The sequence below is a fragment of the Myotis brandtii genome, unplaced genomic scaffold, assembly GCF_000412655.1.
Source record: "Myotis brandtii unplaced genomic scaffold, ASM41265v1 scaffold13, whole genome shotgun sequence".
Taxonomy (NCBI): domain Eukaryota; kingdom Metazoa; phylum Chordata; class Mammalia; order Chiroptera; family Vespertilionidae; genus Myotis; species Myotis brandtii.
In genome coordinates this window covers 1,250,469-1,271,866 of record NW_005354595.1, presented here as the reverse complement: position 1 = coordinate 1,271,866, position 21,398 = coordinate 1,250,469, and the positions used below count along the sequence as shown (strand labels likewise).

Below are 21,398 nucleotides of genomic sequence, written 5' to 3'. Positions count from 1 at the left end.
GAGGGGATTAGGGACTGGGTTTGTCAAGAAGAGTTTAGAGATGGGCAGAGTTGATAAAATGAGGAGTCAAAGGTCAGGTTAACCTCTTCCTGTGATGGAAGCAGAGCAATCAGAGTCAGATGTTCATGAATTGAGGCTTGAAGAGCCATTTTAGGAAAAAGCCAGAATTCTGAACTCTGGTTAAGAATAAGCAGCAGTGGGGATATGGCAGCAAGAACAGAAACTGTGATCCTTATGAATCTTGGACACAAGTGGACCTGGCTCCTGGATGATGTCACATTCGAAGAACAAGAAGAAGAATTCCAAAATAGTAATTATTAATATACTAGTGACCCGTCGTGTGAAATTGCGTGAGACCTCCCTCCTGCCATGGGCCCACTCTGAGTCCCGGAGTCCCACCCCACGTGGCCAGCACTCCACCGGACGGCCCTGAGTCCTGGAGTGCCACCCCGCTGCCCCGCCCCCACTGGGCATGCAGCCATCTTGTGACAGCGGTACAGCATGAGGGTCAATCTGCATATCACCTCTTTATTATATAGGAGGATATTTTTTTAAATTTCAATCTTAAATATGCAACTCAAAAACAAACAAACAGAAAGTGGTACCCAATTAAAAACCCTTGTCTTCCCTCTGATTTACTGTGGAGATTAACTTCCTGTCTCTTCCTGAGTTGTTTTCCCCTCTTTATGTTCTCATCTCCAATTAGGGCTTTCTCTGCCCTTTCACTGTTTCCAGGAACTGGTGAGACAGAGAAAAATGCTCCTCAGAGAGTAGTGGAGAGAGACTAGCCAAGGTGGGAAAAGAGCTTTCTCTTGGGGAAGGTCAGATGCTAAAATGATTTACTTAGATTAATAATTTTAAGTATGTCTCCCTGTCCCTCTGGTCAAAATCACACCACCACCACCACCGTCTAGCTTCCCCTCCCTCTTCTACTGAGGGCATCTGAAATCATCCTTGTAATGTGCTTCTAGATGTCTTCCAGGTGGACAATCACAGCCACCCTCAGCCCTTAGTAAACTTGATGCCTTGCTCAGATGGGCAAATTCTTGAGAAGCACACACACTCAACTCAATATTTCATCAGATGTCAGGACAGGACCTCTGTCCCAGATTTTTGGCACCGAAGCTTTATCTCCAGTAACAATCCTCCTGGAAGCAGACTACCACTAGATGTCCCTCCTCCCCTCAACCTAAACAAATGAGGCTCCATCCCACCTTAGGGCCTGTGACCAGAAGGGGGGAAAGGATATCTGTGTGGGTAGAGCCCCTCAGTGAAGAACTGGAAACGCAAATCAAAGTCAGAACTGGCCTGCCCTGGAGAATCTCGCTGGCACCTCTTTCAGGTGCTCTGTTTTTAATGAGCGGAGGTGTGCCTGCGCACTCTATCCTGGCACTAATTTCTCAATTTCATTAAGAAATCCCATGCCCCAAAGCTTTAAATGTTGACATCTTTTTCTCCTTACTTCTATTCTTCTTAAACCATAGCAAGCCTTCAAGGATCTTCAGAGTAGCAGTGAAATTCAATACTGTTAAGAACTACTGATTGTAAATCAATACTGCATAAATTCTATAATCTCCATCCATTAACTATACCCAAAGAAAAGCATGTTTTCAGATTCCTCCAGTCAGTAGCTAGCTGGTCAGGTTAAGCCATAGTGGGGGCATCAAAAAGTGACATATTCAATTGCTGAAAGGGCTCAGATCAGCTCCAATACTAGTCAAGTTTATCCTTCATTGATAAAAAGATATTCTAGGGTAGAGCCAAAGCTCCTCTCACAGAAGTAAAGTCAATAGCAAAAAACAAACAAACAAACAAAAAAAACACAACATTTTAGAAATCACATTGTGCATTTTCAGTGTAATTTGGTAGACTACAGGGACACATCAAACTAATGTAGGGTGCTATGGAAAAGGACTAATCAGAGAATAAGAATGAGTTTCTAGGGGGGATAAAGATGATTTATACAGTTAAAAAATAACTAGAGGCCAGAAATAGTAAAATAAATAGTCCCTGGACTGCTGAAAATAAATTAGAGCAAGCACACCAATAATTCACTCGTTTATTCAATAAATATTATTTAAGTGTCTCCTCTGTTGTCCCTTCTGGTTCACATGCAGACACCAGGGACACATGAAGCAAATAGCCCCTGATCTCATGGAGTTTTCATTGTAGTGGAAATTATGACTGAATTTATAGCAAAAAGAGACACTAATGTAAATGTAAGAGAAATGGTCAGTAATATGAATAATAAGGTCAGGATGGTCCAACATCTACATAATTAGGTCTTTCAGAATGACTAGAGAGCACATGAAAGAAATAATAAAATAAAAATTCTCTGAGCTGATTTAAGTTTACATAAAAAGATGCCGGGAGCCGGTCCATCCTTGCTGTTTCAAGGGACCTGGCATATATGGCATACTGTTCTTAATATGTTTGCTCACCTTCTTCGCGCTATGTGTTTTAACCAAGTCACCTCTCCCCAGAAAGGTTGTTTCCCCAGGTAGGGATTTTTCCCTGAAGTTAGGGAGGGGATAAAATCCCTTAACTAAGTGCCAGGCGGGTAGTTAATCACTTTAACTACAAACAATCACGCTTAAGCTACATAATCTTTACTCCCTGGAATGGAGATAAGAAACACCCTAACCTTTGGAATAGAGATTGATAGGATTGGAATCAACTGGTATAAATACAGATGTAACAAGACAACAGCAGACAGAATCTAGAGACAGGACTTGGCTGGAGATCCTAGACAGAACCTAGAAACAGAACCTAGACACAGAACCTAGAGACAGGACTTGGCTGGAGATCCTAGACAGAACCTAGAGACAGAACCTAGAAACAGAACCTAGCGAGAGAACTTGGCTGAAGAACCTAGACAGAACATGGCAGGAGAACCTGGATAGAACCTGGAGAGCCTAGGGACAGAACCTAGAGACAGAACCTAGGGAGAGAACCTAGAGACAGAACCTAGAAACAGAACCTAGCGAGAGAACCTGGCTGAAGAACCTAGAGACAGAACCTGGATAGAACATGGCAAGAGAACCTGACTAGAACCTGGTGACTGAACCTGGATGGAGAACCTGGACAGAACCTGGCTGGAGAACCTAGCAAGAGAACATGGACACAGAACCTGGCTGGAGATCCTAACCAGAACTTTGCTGGAGATCCTGACCAGAACTTGGCTAGAGATCCTGGCTAGGCTGCTGATCAACTGAACGCTGTCTCCGTGTCATTCCTTCTTCGCCGACTCCGTCCACACCTTTGGGGACCCCTGGACCTGCTGGGGTTGGACCCCAGCAAAAAGACTCACTGAATCCTGAGGAGAAGCAGTAAAGAAATATTCAATTATATGAAGACCAAATTTTAAAACATTTATGTTAAAAATCACTATTGATATAACAAGGACCACTCCATAATGATAGAAGATTTAATTTACTAGGAAGATTGTTTTAAACATGAATACTTCTAATAGCCTCAGAACACAAAAAGTAGAAATTCATAGATCCCCAAAGAAAAAATGGCAAATGTACCATCAAAGTAGTTTCAATATGTCTTTCTGAGTTGTTGACATGAAAAGCAGAACACAACAAAAGAGCAAAAATTTTATAACATAATCTATATATTCTATGTAATAAAAACATATAAAATTTTACTTCTAACCATTAGAGAATATTCTTCTCAAGTCTACAAGAGACATTTTGAAAAAAAGATAGATACTAAGATAGAAACTCCTGTTTTCTGAATTCCAAAATAAAGATTAAATCCTGCACTATAATAATGTATCAGACTGACATCATTTATCATTCCCAAAACATTCAATGCTAGAGACAATTGAGCAACATTAAAAAATTCCTTAAGAAAGAGATTATTACCCAAGAATTATAAACTCAGCCAAAAAATGTTCATGTGAGAGGAAAAATGAAATATATTTTCACACATACAAAGTATGCTTTCTGGAAGAAAAAACATTCATGGAAGCCAAAAGAAAAATGATTCAGCATAGAGAGGTAAAGAAAGAGGAAGATGTGGTGTAAAGAAAACTAACAAGCTAGATAACCAACAAAATAGAGTTATCTAAGGACTTGTTGGCATATGTTAGCAAAGATCCTTCCAAGAGAAACGGCATTTTTTGGGGGGGAAAGGATATGAAAATAAATATGCAGATTTTTTAATATATGAAAAAGGGTAGGAAGGAAGTAAAACTGGAAAAAGGGGAACATTATTTTTATTGATAAAGGTTAAAATGTTTTTGAAAAACACTTCTAAATGTATAATGTCAGAGAAACTAGAAAAGTAATTTCAAAATGGCAACTTAGAACAAAGAAAAATAAACATATACAAAAGCTTAACAAAGAGAAAAAAGAAGCAACTTTTAATTAATCCTATTGTATAAAGCCTCATGGAATGAATAATAAAGCAAAATCAAGCTTTTTGTTGTTTATAAGCTACATGCCCAAAACAAAATAATGTAGAATTGGAAAATGAATTTAAAAAGAAAATAGAAGGCTTGGAAATACTAACACTTGTAGAAGTATAAATTTAAACAAATAAAGAATTTTATTGTATCAAGTGAATAAAAAAAAAATGTTCAACCATGTCCATCTAAGCCATAATGAGTTTGGTCAAATTCACAATGAGAGACTATGGCAAAACTATTTTAACTTGATACCTAAAGCAGAAAAATATAAATTATGACATATGCCAATCACAAACTTTATTAGAAAGAAAACAAACCTGTAAATCTAGCAAAGAACTCTCATACTTAACAAATCTTGGGGGGAGGGGGGGAGATTTGACACGTTAATTCTAAATTATAAATAGAACAAATGCATAAGAATACTTACAAAAATATTGACTCAAAGGAATAAATAGTATGGGTAAGTTTCCATATAATATATTAAAACATTTAACATTGCAATAATTAAAATAAATACTGTTATTGAAATGAATATTAAGTTATAATATATGAATTATTAAACTAAAAGAGTTGAATTCAACAGAATACCTTGTGTCTTTCTTATCCTTTATCTTTCCCCATGGGCACATACATTTATAACACATGTGTACATTCATGAATAATTCCATAATTGGTGCTAGAAAAGTTGACTTTTTTCTTGGGAAAAATAAAGGCACATCTCCACTTCTTACCATACACTTAAATAAATTTCAGTGATATTGAATATTTAACCACTAAAAATAATAGAAGCACGAAATAAATGGAGTAAAAAATAGCTAAATACATTTATAAAATGGGAGAGGACAAAGCATTTCTAGTACATAAATTCAGAAAACATAAATGAAAATAATATACAATTGATTAAGGGAAAATGAAACACTTTTATGTAGCCAAAGATATTATATCAAAGCTAGGAAAAACAGTTACCTTATATAAGGTTAGTAAAACAAATAAATCCCAAATTAAAATGGCCAATAACTCATAAAAATTAGAAAAGGAATATGCAAAGAAAAATAATAAACTTATGAAAAAACCTTCAATCTCACCAATAAACAAAAAACTAAAAGCAAGAAACTGATAAATACGTACCAATTTGGCTAAGAATCAAAAGATTACTCAAGATCAGTATTGATGAAGGCATGGGGAAATGAGCTCTCTAATAACTGGAAACCTTCAAGGACATCCAGTAAGTAGCATCAAAAATTGAATAGACATATTTAATTGTTGTATCAGCAATTTCACTTCTAGAAAATTAGCTTAGGGCAGTAATCAGACAAGTGCACAAAGATATATAAGATTCTTATCCCAGCATTTTTATGAAGGAAAATTTATAAAAACTTAAATGTTCACCAAACAGCATTTTAATTATAATATATGCACACAATGGAATATCATGCAGCAATTTAAAGGTTGAGATACATGTGTATGCAAATGCCTGAATGATATCCATAGAGGGGAAAGATTACAATGCAACATAAATGCCATGATCCCCTTTATGCATAATGTGGTTAAATGTATAGTTTCACCTTGGAGGTGAAAAAGTGTTACTTTATTTCTTTATACTGAATTCAATCTTCTGAGGTCCTATTTCAAAAGAAAAAATCAATCTCACTTATGCAGGGTAGCTTTGAAAATTATTTTAAAACTTAGTTTATTGAAGCTTAACTCAGTTTCCTCTGGGAAACTTTTCTCCTCACCATTTTCTCCTTGAGGCATCTGGGTAGCAGAAGCTCATGGATATCATGGCATTGGAAAGAGGAGCTGTGGCCTATCTCTGAGACGCCCACGGATTCCAGGCTTGTTCCAGCTGGTGTCCAGGATTGGACACCTGCTTCTGCCCAGGTGTAACAGGCCCTGCCTTGCTTTGGTGTTTGCACCGTGCACTCTTGCTGTCTACAGTTCCTGACATGTCCTCAGGCTATGAATCCATGCACATTCTAACCTTCCCCATTCCAGGCCCTCAGCCTCTTGCCACCTTTTTTTTTTGGGGGGGGGGGGGTTGATAGTGCTAAGTGGTTATTTTTTTTTAAAGAAATAAAAACATGACTCTCCTACAAAAATTATATGAATACATGGCAAAGATGTTATTTAGCTCATTAATTAGTGAGGGAACCAGTAAGATGTTACAATCCAGTTCAAGAATTGAAAGTACAGAATCTAGAATTCTTCCCATCAATATTAAGCTCCAGCAGAGCAACTGCCACCAGGAGGCTTCAAACTACAATAGGGAGGGGATAGTTTGGGCCCACACAGCCAACCCCAGGACATCTCAGTAGGCTCGCTGCTTGCCATTTGCCTTAGCCATTTCATTGGCCTTTAAATTATGTGCCCCTGTATTTAATGTAATTAAATTTGTTGGACTTCACTGATTGTGTTACTGGTGGGAGTTACTATATTTGGTTAAATAATGTCTCTCTGAAATCTAAACTGAACTCAACATATGTATACAAACATCTAACTACCTCATTATTTCCTCTACTGTAGTGTGTGTGTTTTTCTGAGCATTCATGTATTGAAATATCATTTTATTTTAAACTAGAGGCCCAGTGCACAACATTCATGCACTTGGGGGAGGGGGTTCCCTCAGCCTGGCCTGCTCCCTCTCGCAGTCCGGGAGCCCTCAGGGGATATCCTAAGCCTGCAGTTGGACATCCTTAGCACTGCTGCGGAGGCTGGAGAGGCTCCCCTCACCACTGCTGCGCTAGCCAGCCGTGAGCCTGGCTCAGGGATTCTGGCTGAGGGGCGCTCCCCCTGTGGGAGCGCACTGACCACCAGGGGGCAGCTCCTGCATTGAGCATCTGCCCCCTGGTGGTCAGTGAGCGTCATAGTGACTGGTGGTTCTGCCATTCAGTCAATTTGCATATTAGCCTGTTATTATATAGGAAGGATTAGTTTCTTTTCATTTGTTCCACTGTATGATAGAGAATTAGATATTTTTTAAATTATGAACTAGGTAGATTGTATTATCTAAGAATCTTATTTCAGAATAATAATTTTTAAAACACAAAATTGTTAATAAAGGTAGACACTGGTTTTGATAGAGTTGAAAGCCACTGAATTACACCATTCTGCCTCTTCTAGAGACCTGTGCTCTGGTCATTAAGGAGAGAAAATATCTCTAGTACAGACAGTGACACTGAGCTTTTGTTAGGTTTGCCTTCCCAAAATGGTGAGTCCTGAAACTTCCTATTAAATGGCCTGGGTGGGGCCAATGTCTCATTAATATATAGATGACACTTGAAGTCTATTTTGCCATTTCTCCTCCAATAAACTTGTATAAATTAATGCAGTGAACAATTAGAGTACTTAATGATTATTATTTTCATGCCACTTCCAAAAATAAAGTATGCTCACTGAATGTATCCATGTGAAATGTTCATATTAGGCAAACTTATACAGACAGAAAACAGATTGATGGTTCTTTATGATTGGGGGGGAGGAAGAGAAGGTTGGGAGAAAAAGGGGAGTGACTGATAAAAGGTATAGGTTTTTTTTGGGGGGGTGATTAAAATGTTCTTAAGTTGTGGTGATGGTTGTACAATTTTGTGACTATACTAAATGTCATTGACCTGTTTGCATTAAATTAGTCAATTACATGTGAACTATATTCCAATAAAGCTGTTACAAAAGGATTGTTGAAAGTAAATAAGTAAATAACAAAAACAAATAAAAGAGTGGCAGAAAGTTTAGTAACACTGACACCTACATTAATATAGAAAGTAGAAAATGTACCTATGAATTTGGTGATTTAACTAGATTTCCAGGTGTGGTTTTGAGGTTTTGCCTGGGTTTTTTGGGGGGTTTTTTGTATGTGGGTGGGTGGGGGTTTTTGCCATTTATGATAAAACTAGAGGCCTGGTGCATGAAATTCGTGCACTGGGGGAGGGGGGTTGTCCCTCAGCCCAGCCTGCACCCTCTCCAATCTGGGACCCCTTGAGGGATCGAGCCTAAATGGGCAGTCGGACATTCCTCTCACAATCCAGGACTGCTGGCTCCGAACCGCTCGCCTGCCTGCCTACCTGATTGCCCCTAACTGCTTCTGCCTGCCAGCCTGATCGACGCCTAACTGTTCCCCGGCCGGCCTGCTCACCCCTAACTGCCCTCCCCTGCCAGCCCGATTGCCCCTAACCTCCCTCCCCTGAAGGCCTGGTCACCCCTAACTGTCCTCCACTGCAGGCCTGGTTCCCTGCAACTGTCCTCCCCTGCAGGCCTTGTCACCCCCAACTGCCCTCCTCTGCTGGCCTGGTCACCCCTAACTGCCCTCCCCTGCAGGCCTGATTGCTCCCAACTGCCCTCCCTTGCAGGCCTGGTCCCTCCCAACTGCCCTCCCCTGCAGGCCATCTTGTGGTGGCCATCTTGTGTCCACATGGTGGCGGCCATCTTGTGTGTTGGGGTGATGGTCAATTTGCATATTACTCTTTTATTAGATAGGATGCATCACAAGAGAAATGAGCTGGGGGAAAAAAAGACTGCTAAGTATAAAGGATCCAGGAATTGTTTGATTTGAAAGCTGTCAATTTCTAAAAATGGCAAACGATGCTAAATAAGACAAAACAACACACACACACACACACACACACACATACACACACACACACACAGATTCAGGCAAAGGACAAATTGAAGGCACTGTCAGGAAAATATGCTCTAAAGATGAAGCTAAGTTTCTGACTGTAAAATATTTCCTTCAGATTTCAGAGAGATCTAAGTTGGTATCTTCAAGAACCATCCAAACATCAGGGCTTCTAAAGAACTAAAAAGTATTGTCCCTGCTATAAACAACCATATGCAGATTTTTGTGTGGAGATAAGTTTTCAACACCTTTGAGTAAAATACTAAAGAGCACAATTGCAGGATCACGTGGTAAAAGGATACTTAGTTTTATAAGAAAATGCAACTATGTCCTCCGAAATGCTATATACCATTTGCATTCCGACCAGCAATAAATGAGAGTTCCAATTGTTCCATATCCTTGCCAGCATTTGATGTTGTCAGTGTTTTGGATTTTTGCCATTCTAATAGGTGTGTAGTGGTACCTCCATTGTTCTTTTAATTTGTAATTTTTAAGAACATATGATGTTGAGTATCTTTCTATATGTTTATTTAACATCTATATATCTCCTTTGGTGAGGTGCCAGTTCAGGTCTTTGCTCATTTTTTAAATGGCATTGTTTACTGTTATGTTTTAAGAGTTCTTTGTCTATTTTTGGATAATAGACCTTTATCAGATATGTATTTTGCTAATATTTTCTCCCAGTCTCTTGCTTGTCTTTTTTGAACATACGTTTCAGAGCATATGTTTTAAATTTTAATGAATCTAGTGTATCACTGGATCTGTTTTAGCTAAAAAGTCATTGCCAACCCCAAGGTCATCAAGATTTTCTCTTAAGTTAACTTCTAGGAGTTTTGTAGCTTTGCATTTATATGTAGGCCTCATTTTGAGTTAATTTTTGTGAAGGCTGTAAGATATGTGCCTAGATTCATGTTTTTCCATGTGGATATTCAGTTGTTTCAGAACCATTTGTTAAAAAGACTATCTTTGTTCCATTGTATTGCCTTTGTTCCTTTGTCAAAGATCAGTTGATTATGTTTGTGTGGGTCTATTTCTAAGTTCTGATTCTGTTCCATTTATCTATTTGTCTAGTCTTTCACCAATAGCAGACTGTCTTGATGACTGTAGTTTTATAGTAAACTAGTGGCCTGGCGCACGGATTCATGCACATTGAAAGGAAATTAATTGTGCAATAGTTGTGCCAATAGTTGGTCTTCAGATACATTCTGTCGAAGATGCTGGCTTCTTTCAACTTCAGAGGTACACTGTGCCAATAGTTGGTCTTCAGACATATTCTGTCGACAACCGCTTTCTTTCAGCTTCAGAATGTCAACAAAAACAACCAAATTCACAATAGACAATGACAGTTGGAAACACACGCGTGCGACTGGCACTGGCAAGAGCTTTATATGTATTGCGCATGCACAAGTCAACATTTATTTTTAAATTGCCAGTGTGCGTCATATGTACCAGACAGTCAGATGAACGGTCGGTCACTTAACCTTTTATATATATAGATCTTGAGATGGGAGAGTCCAACTTTGTTCTCCTTCAATATTGTGTTGGCTATTCTGGGTCTTTTGCCTCTTCATATACACTTTAGAATCAGTTTGTCGATATGTACAAAATACCGTGCTGGAATCTGGGCTAGGATTGCATTGAATCTATAGACCAATTTGGGAAAAACTGACATCATGATGATATTGAGTAACTACTATACACAAACATGAACTATTTCTCCACTTATCTAGTTCTTTGATTTCTTTCATCAGTTTTATAGTTTTCCTCATTAAATCTTGTAAATGTTTTGTTAGATTTATATTGAAGAACTTAATTTTCTTTGGTGATACTATAAATGATACTGTGCTTTTAATTTCAAATTCCACCTGTTCATTGCTGACATATGGGAAAATGACCGATTTTGCACATTAATCTTGTATCATACAACCTTGCAATAACAACTTATTAGTTCCACTTGCTGTTTGTTCTGATTTTCTACATAAACAATCATGACACCTGTGAACAAAGACAGTTTTATTTATTTTTTCCTAATCTATACACCTTTTATTTCCTTTTCTTATCTTAGTACATTAACTATAATTTTCAGTATGATGTTGAAAAGGAGTGGTGAAAGGACATATCTTTACCTTGTACCTGATCTTAGTGAGATACTTAAGTTTCTCAACATTAAATATGATGTTAGATGCAGCATTTTTGTAGATATTCTTTATTAAGTAGAGGAAAACCCCTCTATTTCTAGTTTACTGAGGGTTATTTATCATGAATGGGTTCTGGATTTTCTTAAATGCTTTTCTGCATCTATTGATATGTGTGATTTTTCTTTTTGAGGGGGACCTGTTGATATGATGGATTACACTAATTGTGGTTTTGGTTTTTTTTTAATGTTTAACAAATCTTTCATACCTGAAATAAATTCTACTTGGTCGTGGTATGCAATTCTTTCTATACATGGTTAGATTCAATTTAATAATGTTTTACTGAAGATTTTTCTATGTTCATGAAAAATATTGGCCTCTAGTTTTCTTTTCTTATAATGGCTTTGTATGGTTTTAGTATTAGGGTAATGCTGTTCTCATAGAATGAGTATCTGATTCTATTTTCTAAAAGATTTTAGAGAAATTAAAGTTCTTCCTTAAGTAGAATTCACCAGTGAAAAAATCTGAGCCAGAAGCTCTGTAAGGTTATTGATCATTGATTCAATTTCTTTAATATCTCTTGCCAGTTTGGCTCAGTGGATAGAGCGTCAGCCTGCAGACCAAAGGGTCCTGGGTTTGATTTTGGTCAAGGGTGGACCAAAGGGTCCCAGGTTCCATTCCAGTCAAGGGCATGTACCGAGGTTGCAGGCTCCTCCTTGGCCCGGGCCCTGGTTGGGCCTTGTGTAGGAGGCAACCAATCTATGTTTCTCTCACATCGATATTTCTATCTTTCCCTCTCTTCCAATCTCTCTAAAAATCAATGGAAAAATATCCTCTGTTGAGGATTAAAATATTTTTTTAATAGTTATACACCTATTCAAATGGTCTGTTTCTTCTTGTGTGAGTTTTGGCAGATTGTCTTTCAAGTAACTGGTCCATTTCACTTAGGTTATCAAATTTGTGAGCATAGGGTTGTTTATAGTATGCCTCCATTATCCTTTAATGTCCGTGAGATCTACAATGATATCTTTTTTTCATTTTTGATATTAGTAAGTTGTGTCCTTTTTTTCTTGGTCTGGTTAGAGGCTCATCAATTTTATTGATCTTTTCAAAGAACCAGCTTTAGCTTTCATTGATCTTCTCTATTGATATTGTTTTTCAATTTTATTGATTTTTGCTTACTTCAGTTTTCATTGCTTTTCTTTTTCTAGTTTCATAAGGTAAAAGCTTAGATTACTGAGTTTAGATCTTCTTTTTAATATGTACATCTACTAGTATAAATTTTCCTGTAATCACTACTTTCACTGCATCCCAAAAATCTTGATAAGTTATATATTCACCTTTATTTAGTTAACAATATTTTTAAATTTCTCTTGAGATTTCTTCTTTTAACCCATATGTTACTTAGAAGTGCTTAATCTCCAAAGTATTTTGGGATTTTGCATCCAAACTCTCTTTTAACTAAAGGAACTTCAAAGAGTAATAGCACCCAGTTATGGTGAAGATATAGATAAAAGATGTTGTCATACATCATGTTTCTATAAACTGGTACAATATGTTTGGAATGTATTTTGGTATTCTCTACCAAAGTTAACATTTTACATGTATAGCCTGGCTGGGTGGCTCAGTGGTTGAGCATCAATCTAGGAACTAGGTCACGGTTCAATTCCCCATCAGGACGTATGCCCAGGTTGTGGGCTCCTCCCCCATCGGGCAGAAGGCAGCTGATTATTGATTTTCTCTCATCGTTGATGTTTCTATCTCTCTCTCCCTCTCCCTTCCTCTCTGAAATCAATAGATATTTTTAAAAATTTTAAATGTATATACATATTAGCATAACCAATGGACACGAACACTGGGGAGGTGGGGTTTGTCCTGGGGGGTGGGAGTGGCCGGGGAGGGGTCAATCGGGGAAAAAGGAGACATATGTAATATTTTAAACAATAATAAATAAGTAAATAAATAAATAGGAGAGAGAAGGGGGAAACCGATAAGACTCACTAATCATGTAATGTTAAGTGAACCTAGAAATGATAGTCTTACTATACAGAAAAAGGTAATACAGTAATCCTCTCTTATGCTTGGGAATGCGCTCCAAGTCCCCCCAGGGGGTGCCCGAAGCCACAGAAGGCACCGAACCCTGTATGCACCGTGTTTCCTTTCACATGCCTGCCCGTTATAAAGTTTACTTTATAAATTAGGCACAGTAAGAGATTGACAACTGATAATAAAACAGAGCAGTTCTAACAATACACTGTAATAAAAGTTACGTGACTGTGGTCTCTCTCTCTCACAAAGTATCGTATATCGTCCTTACGGTAGATCTTCGTAACCTCAGCATACCACCTTTTCCTTACCTTATTAAGTCGAAAGCTTTCACCTTTTCACTTGAAGCACATTACGGCTTCCCTTCGGCATATCCACAGCATCGCTACTCTTGTGCTTGGGAGCCATTAAAAAGGAAAATAAAGGGGGCGCGAACACCATCACCATAAAACTGCGACCGTCCCTGCGATCACCAAGATGGCCGCTGAGTGAGTGACCAGAAGCAGAGCGCACCTTCTCGCCCAACACAGGGAGGATGCACGTCCCTCGCGAGAGGAACCGGGTCTCGCGAGATTTTGTCCCGCTACTCAGAACAGCGTGCAATTGTAAAACTTCGGAATTATTTCTGGATTTTTCCATTTCATATTTTCAGACCGTGGTTGACCACAGGGAACTGAAACCATGGAGAGCGAAACTGTGGATAAGAGGGGATGACTGTCTGTGAGCGGTGGCTAATTTGGGAAGAAGAGGTCTAAGATATTTGATTTCTAAAAATCTGACATCCACCTGAATTTAAAGGTACAGAATTCGCTTCCAGGTACTCACGGAGACATTCATTTGAATAAACATGTTATCTTTCTCCAACTTCTTATAGCAATGTGTTGAAAAGAATATCATTAACAAGTAACTGGAAGATACCTATCATTTTTATCTTGTTAGTTACTAAATCTATAAGCATAAAGACCACTGTGACTTTGTAAACTCCTGGGAGAGTTTTCCATAAGCCATCATAAAGGCCTGATAAAATCAGAGTACAGTTGCTTTGTCCTGAGATGTTATCCCTCCTTTGATGCAATATAAACCACCATCTCTCGGACACCGGAAAGACTTATTCCTCAGGTTGAAAAAAGCAGTTCTGAGCTGGGGAAGCATATGGTGGTGGCTTCCCCTCAGAATTCAGGAGCCCTGTGGCCGGGAAATGAAGGAGGTCACAAGCAAAAAGGCACGGTGCAATGCAAACCGCAGACTTGGACAAGAGAAACAGCACTGACCAGAACAGCAAACACTGATAGAGAATGATTTATTAAGGTCCAATTAGTACGTTCTCAATTTCAAATAGTCCATAGCTCCTTCAGAATACATGCGCATGAGTGAAAGTCCAAGTTCATTTATTTCACTTCCAATATAAAACGCTCTGTGTATTGTATAAAGTACCTTTCTGCTAACTGGTTCCCTGTTATTCTTTTCACTTTGGGCACTTTACACATCAGCCCTCTGCTCAAATGGTGACCATGCACTGACTTCCTCCTCCCTAGACAACCGTCTTCTGGACATCTTTCTCTTAATTCTCTTAAACATACTCCCGACTTCCCCACACCTGCTTCATGACTGTGACTTTATTGGTTACTTATTACAACAAACAGGTGAGATTAAACAGGTATCACCTAACATGGCAGCAGTCCCTCTGGGGTGATTCTCAGAGAACACACAGTATCCAGTCACATGCTGACACTCAACCAATTTGCTACGGAAGGGTCCCAAGATATTTAATAGGAAGATCCTTCATTCACTTGGCACGTTTGACTTCTTTGCGTTGTCTTGAATGCTACATTACAGTTGTGGCTACCGAAAGCTGAATAATTGGTGCCTCAAATAAAATTTGGAATTGCTAGACATATGAATTAGGGTATCCTGGTTACTTGTGACAGTTGACTGTTTCTAGTCCATCCTACTATATAAAAAAGTCACTCTAAACTAACCACTGAACTTCCTTTGTAAAAAGGTAATTTAACTGGCTTTCCTCACAATTGTCACCCATGAGGTGCAAAGCAGGAAATCCCTTTTTATAAAAGGTATGAGCATAAAAAGACAATTCACATTTTTTTTTTAAAAATCCTTCATGGGAACATATCCTAAGTAAATAATCAATTATATGAAAAAAGTCTTATGTACACAATTTTTTTGCAACATCATTTATAATAATGAAAATTAGAAATAACCTAAGTAGTCAACAATATGGAAATGGTTAAATAAACTGAGTTGCATCCATTAAATGGAATATTATATAGCCATAAAAATTATGTTTTTGTAAAATTTTTAATGCCGTAGGAAAATGTGGCAATTCTGTAGTGGAAAAAAAATGACTATAAAATTGTTTACAGTATGATCCCAATTATATAAAAAGTTATATAATATACATATAGGCATACACAGGGGGGAAAGCTGTTAATGGTGGTTACTTCTGGATTGTGATATTTATTATCAGTAATTATTTTTTCTGTTTTATACATTTTCTGCATTTTTCAAGTTTCCTATAATGACTATGTATTATTTCATAATACAGAAAAACACAGGCTATTCAAAAATCCTTCTGATGTACTAATAATTAGAATGTACTTGGGTATTATAAATATGTGGGAACAATATTACTGAGCTTCATCTTCTAGGACATTTTTAGAGTACATATTATTTCAGTAACAAACTTACAACCCATTTTTTTAATATGTGTTACAACACTTTAATAAAAAGGTAATGTGATTAGAGCATTGTTTGTTTCATAACCTAAACAAATACTGGTTTTGACATCTAGGTTCTCCTATTTCCTAGAAGATTTAGAATTAATACCCTTTTATCTTTTTAAGTAAGACATACTGCATACATATATTACATGCATGCTTTCTAAAAAAAAAATAAGTCTAATTTACAGTTTTCCTACATGTGGAAAAAAAATGAAGTTACGGTAGTTTAAAAAGTCTATAGTCTTATCCATCACAAGCATACTGATAGGCATAAACATGTTTATTAAATGAAATGTATCCTTTAAAAATAAAAAAGGGAAGCCTGCGTGTAAATGAAGTTGTGGATTCCATTAGTCAGCATTTATTCTGACTTGCACCAAACCACACAAAATCTTTTGAAGTCTAGTTAGTGTCGTCTCTCTAAAGAAACACTCCAGAGTCTATTTACGAATTCCATTATAAGAGCTCCACTGTCTACTTTCAAAGGGAATGGGGATCCAGATGAGGGTTGTCACATAAGCTAATTTTCAACATATATCAAGTCTTGTTGGGTCTAGGAACAAATACTGCTGTTGGTTAGTGTTTAAGTACATGAGTTTGTTTTTCCCCTCTCTCTCTCTCTCACACCCTACACCTTGCCCTGGCATTTGGGTAGGGGGAGGCTCTTCATCCCTCAATAGATGATGCTGGCTTCTCCTCTTCATTTCCTTTCTAAACCACAGAGTGGTCATTGCTGTGAACTCCAGCCAAGATGGTGTGGTTGAGGGAGGAAGCTGAGCGGTCGGAGCCTTCCGTGGGGCCGCTGGTGTTCTCACTGCGCTGGCAGCAGAGGATCTGTCTGAAGGTGGCGCTCATCTCCTTGTCGCGGTAGGAGTAGATGATGGGGTTCATGGCAGAGTTGAACTCAGCAAGCAGGAGGAAGAATTTCTCATAGGCCAGAACGTCACACTGTGGACAGCACACATCGAGAAGTAACAAGACCAGTCCAGGGGTCCAGCAGATGATAAAGGCACCTACAAGGACAGGGAGAGGGGTGGGGAGGATTTAAAAAAGAGAGGACAAATATAATTATGAAGCCAGCAACCACAAGGTGAAATAATTCCCGTTCAATATAAAAATACTGAGATTCAAAACCACCAGATCACCATTTGAAATAAAATGTTCATATTGTGAAATAATCAGAAAAGAATTTAATGATGATAAAATAATCAATTTAATAAAACCTCATTAATTCAGACCTTACTAAGATTGAGTATTTATGAGGCATTGATGATGAATACTTTGAACAAAACATAGAGTTGCTAAGCAACTGAGACATGAAAAACTTCATTCAGGATACACACTTTGATGCTTATAGAGATATGGATTTTAATAGCATAAGATTGTTTTCAGGCAAAAGATAAACACTATGACAAATGTCCTTTAATATTTAGTTAAGGCACAGTTTCTGAATTCAGGTTGATTGGGCTCAAATCCTTGTTTTGTTGTTTTATAAACTGGGTAAACTTAGGCAAATTACTTTTCATACCTCAATTTTCTCATCTGAAAAAAATAAATGGTTATATTTTCCTCATTAAGTTTGGTCGTTTGTTGTAAAGAGTAAATGGGTGCTAAGAAAACAATCACTCAGTATATTTTAGAAGTAACAACAATAACAATACCATTGTTAGTATCTGCTCAGTAGCCTGAGCCTCTGGATATAGCCACTTCCAACAACCAGATGTTTATTTGCTTTTTTTTTGTGGTTAATCCTCACCATTGATATTTTCCATTGATTTTTAGGGAGAGTGGAAGAGAGAGGGAAAGACAGAGAGAAATATGGATGTGAGAGAAACACACTGATTGGTTGCCTCCTGCACAAGCCATGACTAGAGTCCAGGCCGGGGAGGAGCCTCCAACTGAGGTACGTGCCCTTGATGGGAATCAAACCCAGGACCCTTTGGTCCACAGGCTGACGCTCTACCCACTGAGCCAAATAGGCTAGGGCTGTTTGATTTTATTTTTATTCAACAGCCACTTAAATGGTGCTTTTCCATATGCTTTATAAAATTACCTTATTTAATCTGCACAACAGCCATATGAGATAGCAGTTATTCTCCCATCATGCAGATGAAAAAACTGAGACCCAGAAAGTTAAGTAACTTGCTCAAGGCCATGGTATTAGAAAGGGGCAGACAGGAAATAGATACCAGAGTTTCTGCTTTTAGAGGCTGGATCCAGAGTCCACACTCCAGAAAATATGGTTGCACTCCCATTTCTTGAAATTAATCAAATTAAATATTTTAAACCAAATGTCAGGTTTTAGACGTCTTACAAATTTAGATCAATGATGTTTTCTTTCTTCCCCAACTATTCTGAATCATTAAGATTTTACAATAAAAGGAAGAATGGAAATATAGATTATATTATTAATTCCAGGTTATTTAGTTCCTGAAATCACTCATTTGGCTCTCAGGAAAAATAAAGGTGGTGAAACAGCATTAAAATCTACCACTGTGTTACCCCCAGATGATCTAGGATCCTCAGCTAGGAGAACATGAGCCAATAGAACCAGTGGGTACTGTCGTGTCCCATTACATCTCACCCCATATGCATCAGGCCATACAATGTGTAGACAGTAAATAGAGATGATCCCAGATGAGCTTTTGAATCTTTCGATTTAAATGGTACTGGCTCAGTGGTCGGCAAACTCATTAGTCAACAGAGCCAAATATCAACAGTACAACGATTGAAATTTCTTTTGAGAGCCAAATTTTTTAAACTTAAACTATATAGGTAGGTACATTGTTATTAACTTAATTAGGGTACTCCTAAGGCTTAGGAAGAGCCACACTAAGGGGGCCAAAGAGCCGCATGTGGCTCACGAGCCACGGTTTGCCGACCACTGAACTAGACCAACATGTATGCACATGAATAAGTCTTAAACAGAATGGGAATGTGAGTCAGGTTCAACATTTAAAACCATACAAATAAACTATTAAACTATATAGGTAGGTACACTGTTATTAACTTAATTAGGGTACTCCTAAGGCTTAGGAAGAGCCACACTCAAGGAGCCAAAGAGCCGCATGTGGCTCGAGAGCCGCAGTTTGCCGACCACGGGCCTAGGTGGACGCAGACTTGGACCAGGGTGGGGGATTTGGACTAGCCTCAAGGAATGAGCTTCACAAAATGTAAACAAACAAGATTTAGTCTCCAAAGAGCCGAGTTTTTTTGGATGTGAGCTTTCTTTTTTGAATCTTTTCAACAGAGAAATGAAAATAAAGGAGAAGAGTACCCCCACAAAGCTCTTTGTTTTAAAACACAAATGTGTATTGATTTTAAACTGCCATTAACTTTGAAGACTGTCCAAGGTATTTCACTTTCTCATAAATACAATACCTTAGACTTTCCTTAGAGAGAGAAAAAAATATTTCAAACATCAGGAGATAATAGCCAAGAAACTATTTGAACTTCAAGTAAAAATGTTAATAAAGCATTTAGTCCAAGTCCTTGAATTTCCTTGCTTGAAAATCACTTAGAAAGCTAAACATAAAGGAAAATGAAAGGAATGCCTCTGGAGTTTCAGAAATAATGCATTATTCATTGAGAAACCAGGAAGGGCATTATTCTCGGGGTGGAAAATGCCTGGATGGAAAAGCATGGTGCCATTATTCCATTTACTTGGAAACTGAAAACATGCAAACTCTTCATGAATGGAACAGCATTCTTTCAAGATTTCTTTCCCCTTTCCTTCATCAAAGCTCTGATTGAACTCAAATTCAGAGCTCGATGAGATACCAGCAACATGGATCTCAATAGATTTATTTTGAATAAAATGATCTTTTGCTCCTTCCAGGCAGTAGAAGGGGACTCCTTATTCTCGTGGACTTGCTCAAACTGTGTGACTTTGTTCAAAAGTGAGAGAAGTCAAATACAGTCATTTGTTGTTTATAATGTCTTCTAATTCTTAAATTCAAGAAGAGCAAGATTTTTTAAATAAAGCTATGGTCCCATAAACTAGTCTGATGGACTTAACTTTTAGACGCCCCACCCCCCCCCAAAAAAAGAAAATGCAAGGAGCCTTGCTAGATTGGAGATAGGAAGTGGGAAACACTATGGCCTGACACAGAAGCTAATATATGTGGACGCTTCATTGAGGAACTCAAAGTCCTCTTCCCTTCTTCTCACTGAAAAGAAATGTTTTTAATACTATGATTAGGCCCAACCACACAGTCCCAACACTACATTTGGATCTTCAAGACTTGATTGAGTAATTTAAGGGACTCAAAGTCCAGGCCTCAAAAATCAACATGTAAAACAAATCATACAAGTTTTCCCTTCTGTTTCAGAGACGTGCCACGGACAAAACTGACCAAAAGATGATGATGGACTACATAAGTGGAAAATGGGGCCTGGAAAATTATAAGGTAATTAGGCTTCTAAACAATAGTGAGTGGAAATTAAGAATTAAGTTTGTTCAAATTACAGATGTACCAACAAGCTTCTACAAACAAAAGCTACACCCAAGTCCCTTTAATAATAAGTAGCTAATCATAATTCAATCTGGTCATAGTACATTGTGGACCCTATCAAGATATAATCTGTAGAGACTCAAGTATATACCTATAAGTCAGGTTGATAAAAATAAAAGGAATCACCATCTCCACATCTGTAAAGAGGAAAAGTACTAGGCCCCTGTCTACTCCACAGGGTATGATGAGGATCAAATTGAGATAAAACACATAAAAGCTCTTTATATCCTGCACATCTATCTGACTACATGACCTACATGGTGGGTGGTATCATGTGTAAAGGCTGTTATAGCGCAGTACCAGGGCAGAGTTCCTCCAGGGCAGAACATGGAAGCATGTTCTGGACCATGAAGACCTGGCATTTAAAAAAGCTCTGATGTAACACCATCCTAATTATGAGATTAGAGGCCTGGTACACGAAATTCATGCACTCGGGGGGAGGGAGTCCTTCAGCTCAGCCTGCGCCCTCTCACAGTCCAGAAGCCTTCAGGGGATATCCGACTGCCAGATTTGAGTGGGCCTAAGCTGGCAGTTGGACATCCTTAGCACTGCAGTGGAGGCGGGAGGGGCTCCCACCACTGCCACTGAGCTCGTGCCTTGAGCCTGTCTCAGGGCTTCTGGCTGAGCGGCGCACCCCCTGTGGGAGCGTACTGACCACCAAGGGGCAGCTCCTGTATTAAGTGTCTGCCCCCTGGTGGTCAGTGCACATCATAGCAACCAGTCGTTCTGCCGTTTGGTTGATTTGCATGTTAGCCTTTTATTATATAGGATTGCTAGGACTTGCAATTGGATGTGAGGAGGATAACAAGAAGGAAAAGAGAGGAAACATAGAGAAGCACAGAAGCCCCAAGTCATTTTGGAGGTTCTCATGAGTCAACTCATACCTACCAACATGGAAAATAAATAATTTGGTACTCCAAAGAAATAGTGCTTTAT

The 21,398-nt window shown here is 38.3% G+C and overlaps 1 protein-coding gene across 6 annotated transcripts in view; it reads right to left on the bottom strand.

Annotated features, from left to right (window-relative positions):
• Window positions 1-14,493: 14,493 nt before the first annotated feature.
• Window positions 14,494-21,398, bottom strand: part of LPAR1 (lysophosphatidic acid receptor 1) — a 200,264-nt gene continuing 193,359 nt past the window's right edge. For all 6 annotated transcript variants that reach the window (XM_005859761.2, XM_005859759.2, XM_005859760.2 and 3 more), the window contains one exon: window positions 14,494-16,961. In XM_005859761.2, the coding sequence (XP_005859823.1) occupies window positions 16,660-16,961 (302 nt within the window). In that variant the 3' untranslated portion in view covers window positions 14,494-16,659. The remainder of the gene's footprint in view (window positions 16,962-21,398) is intronic.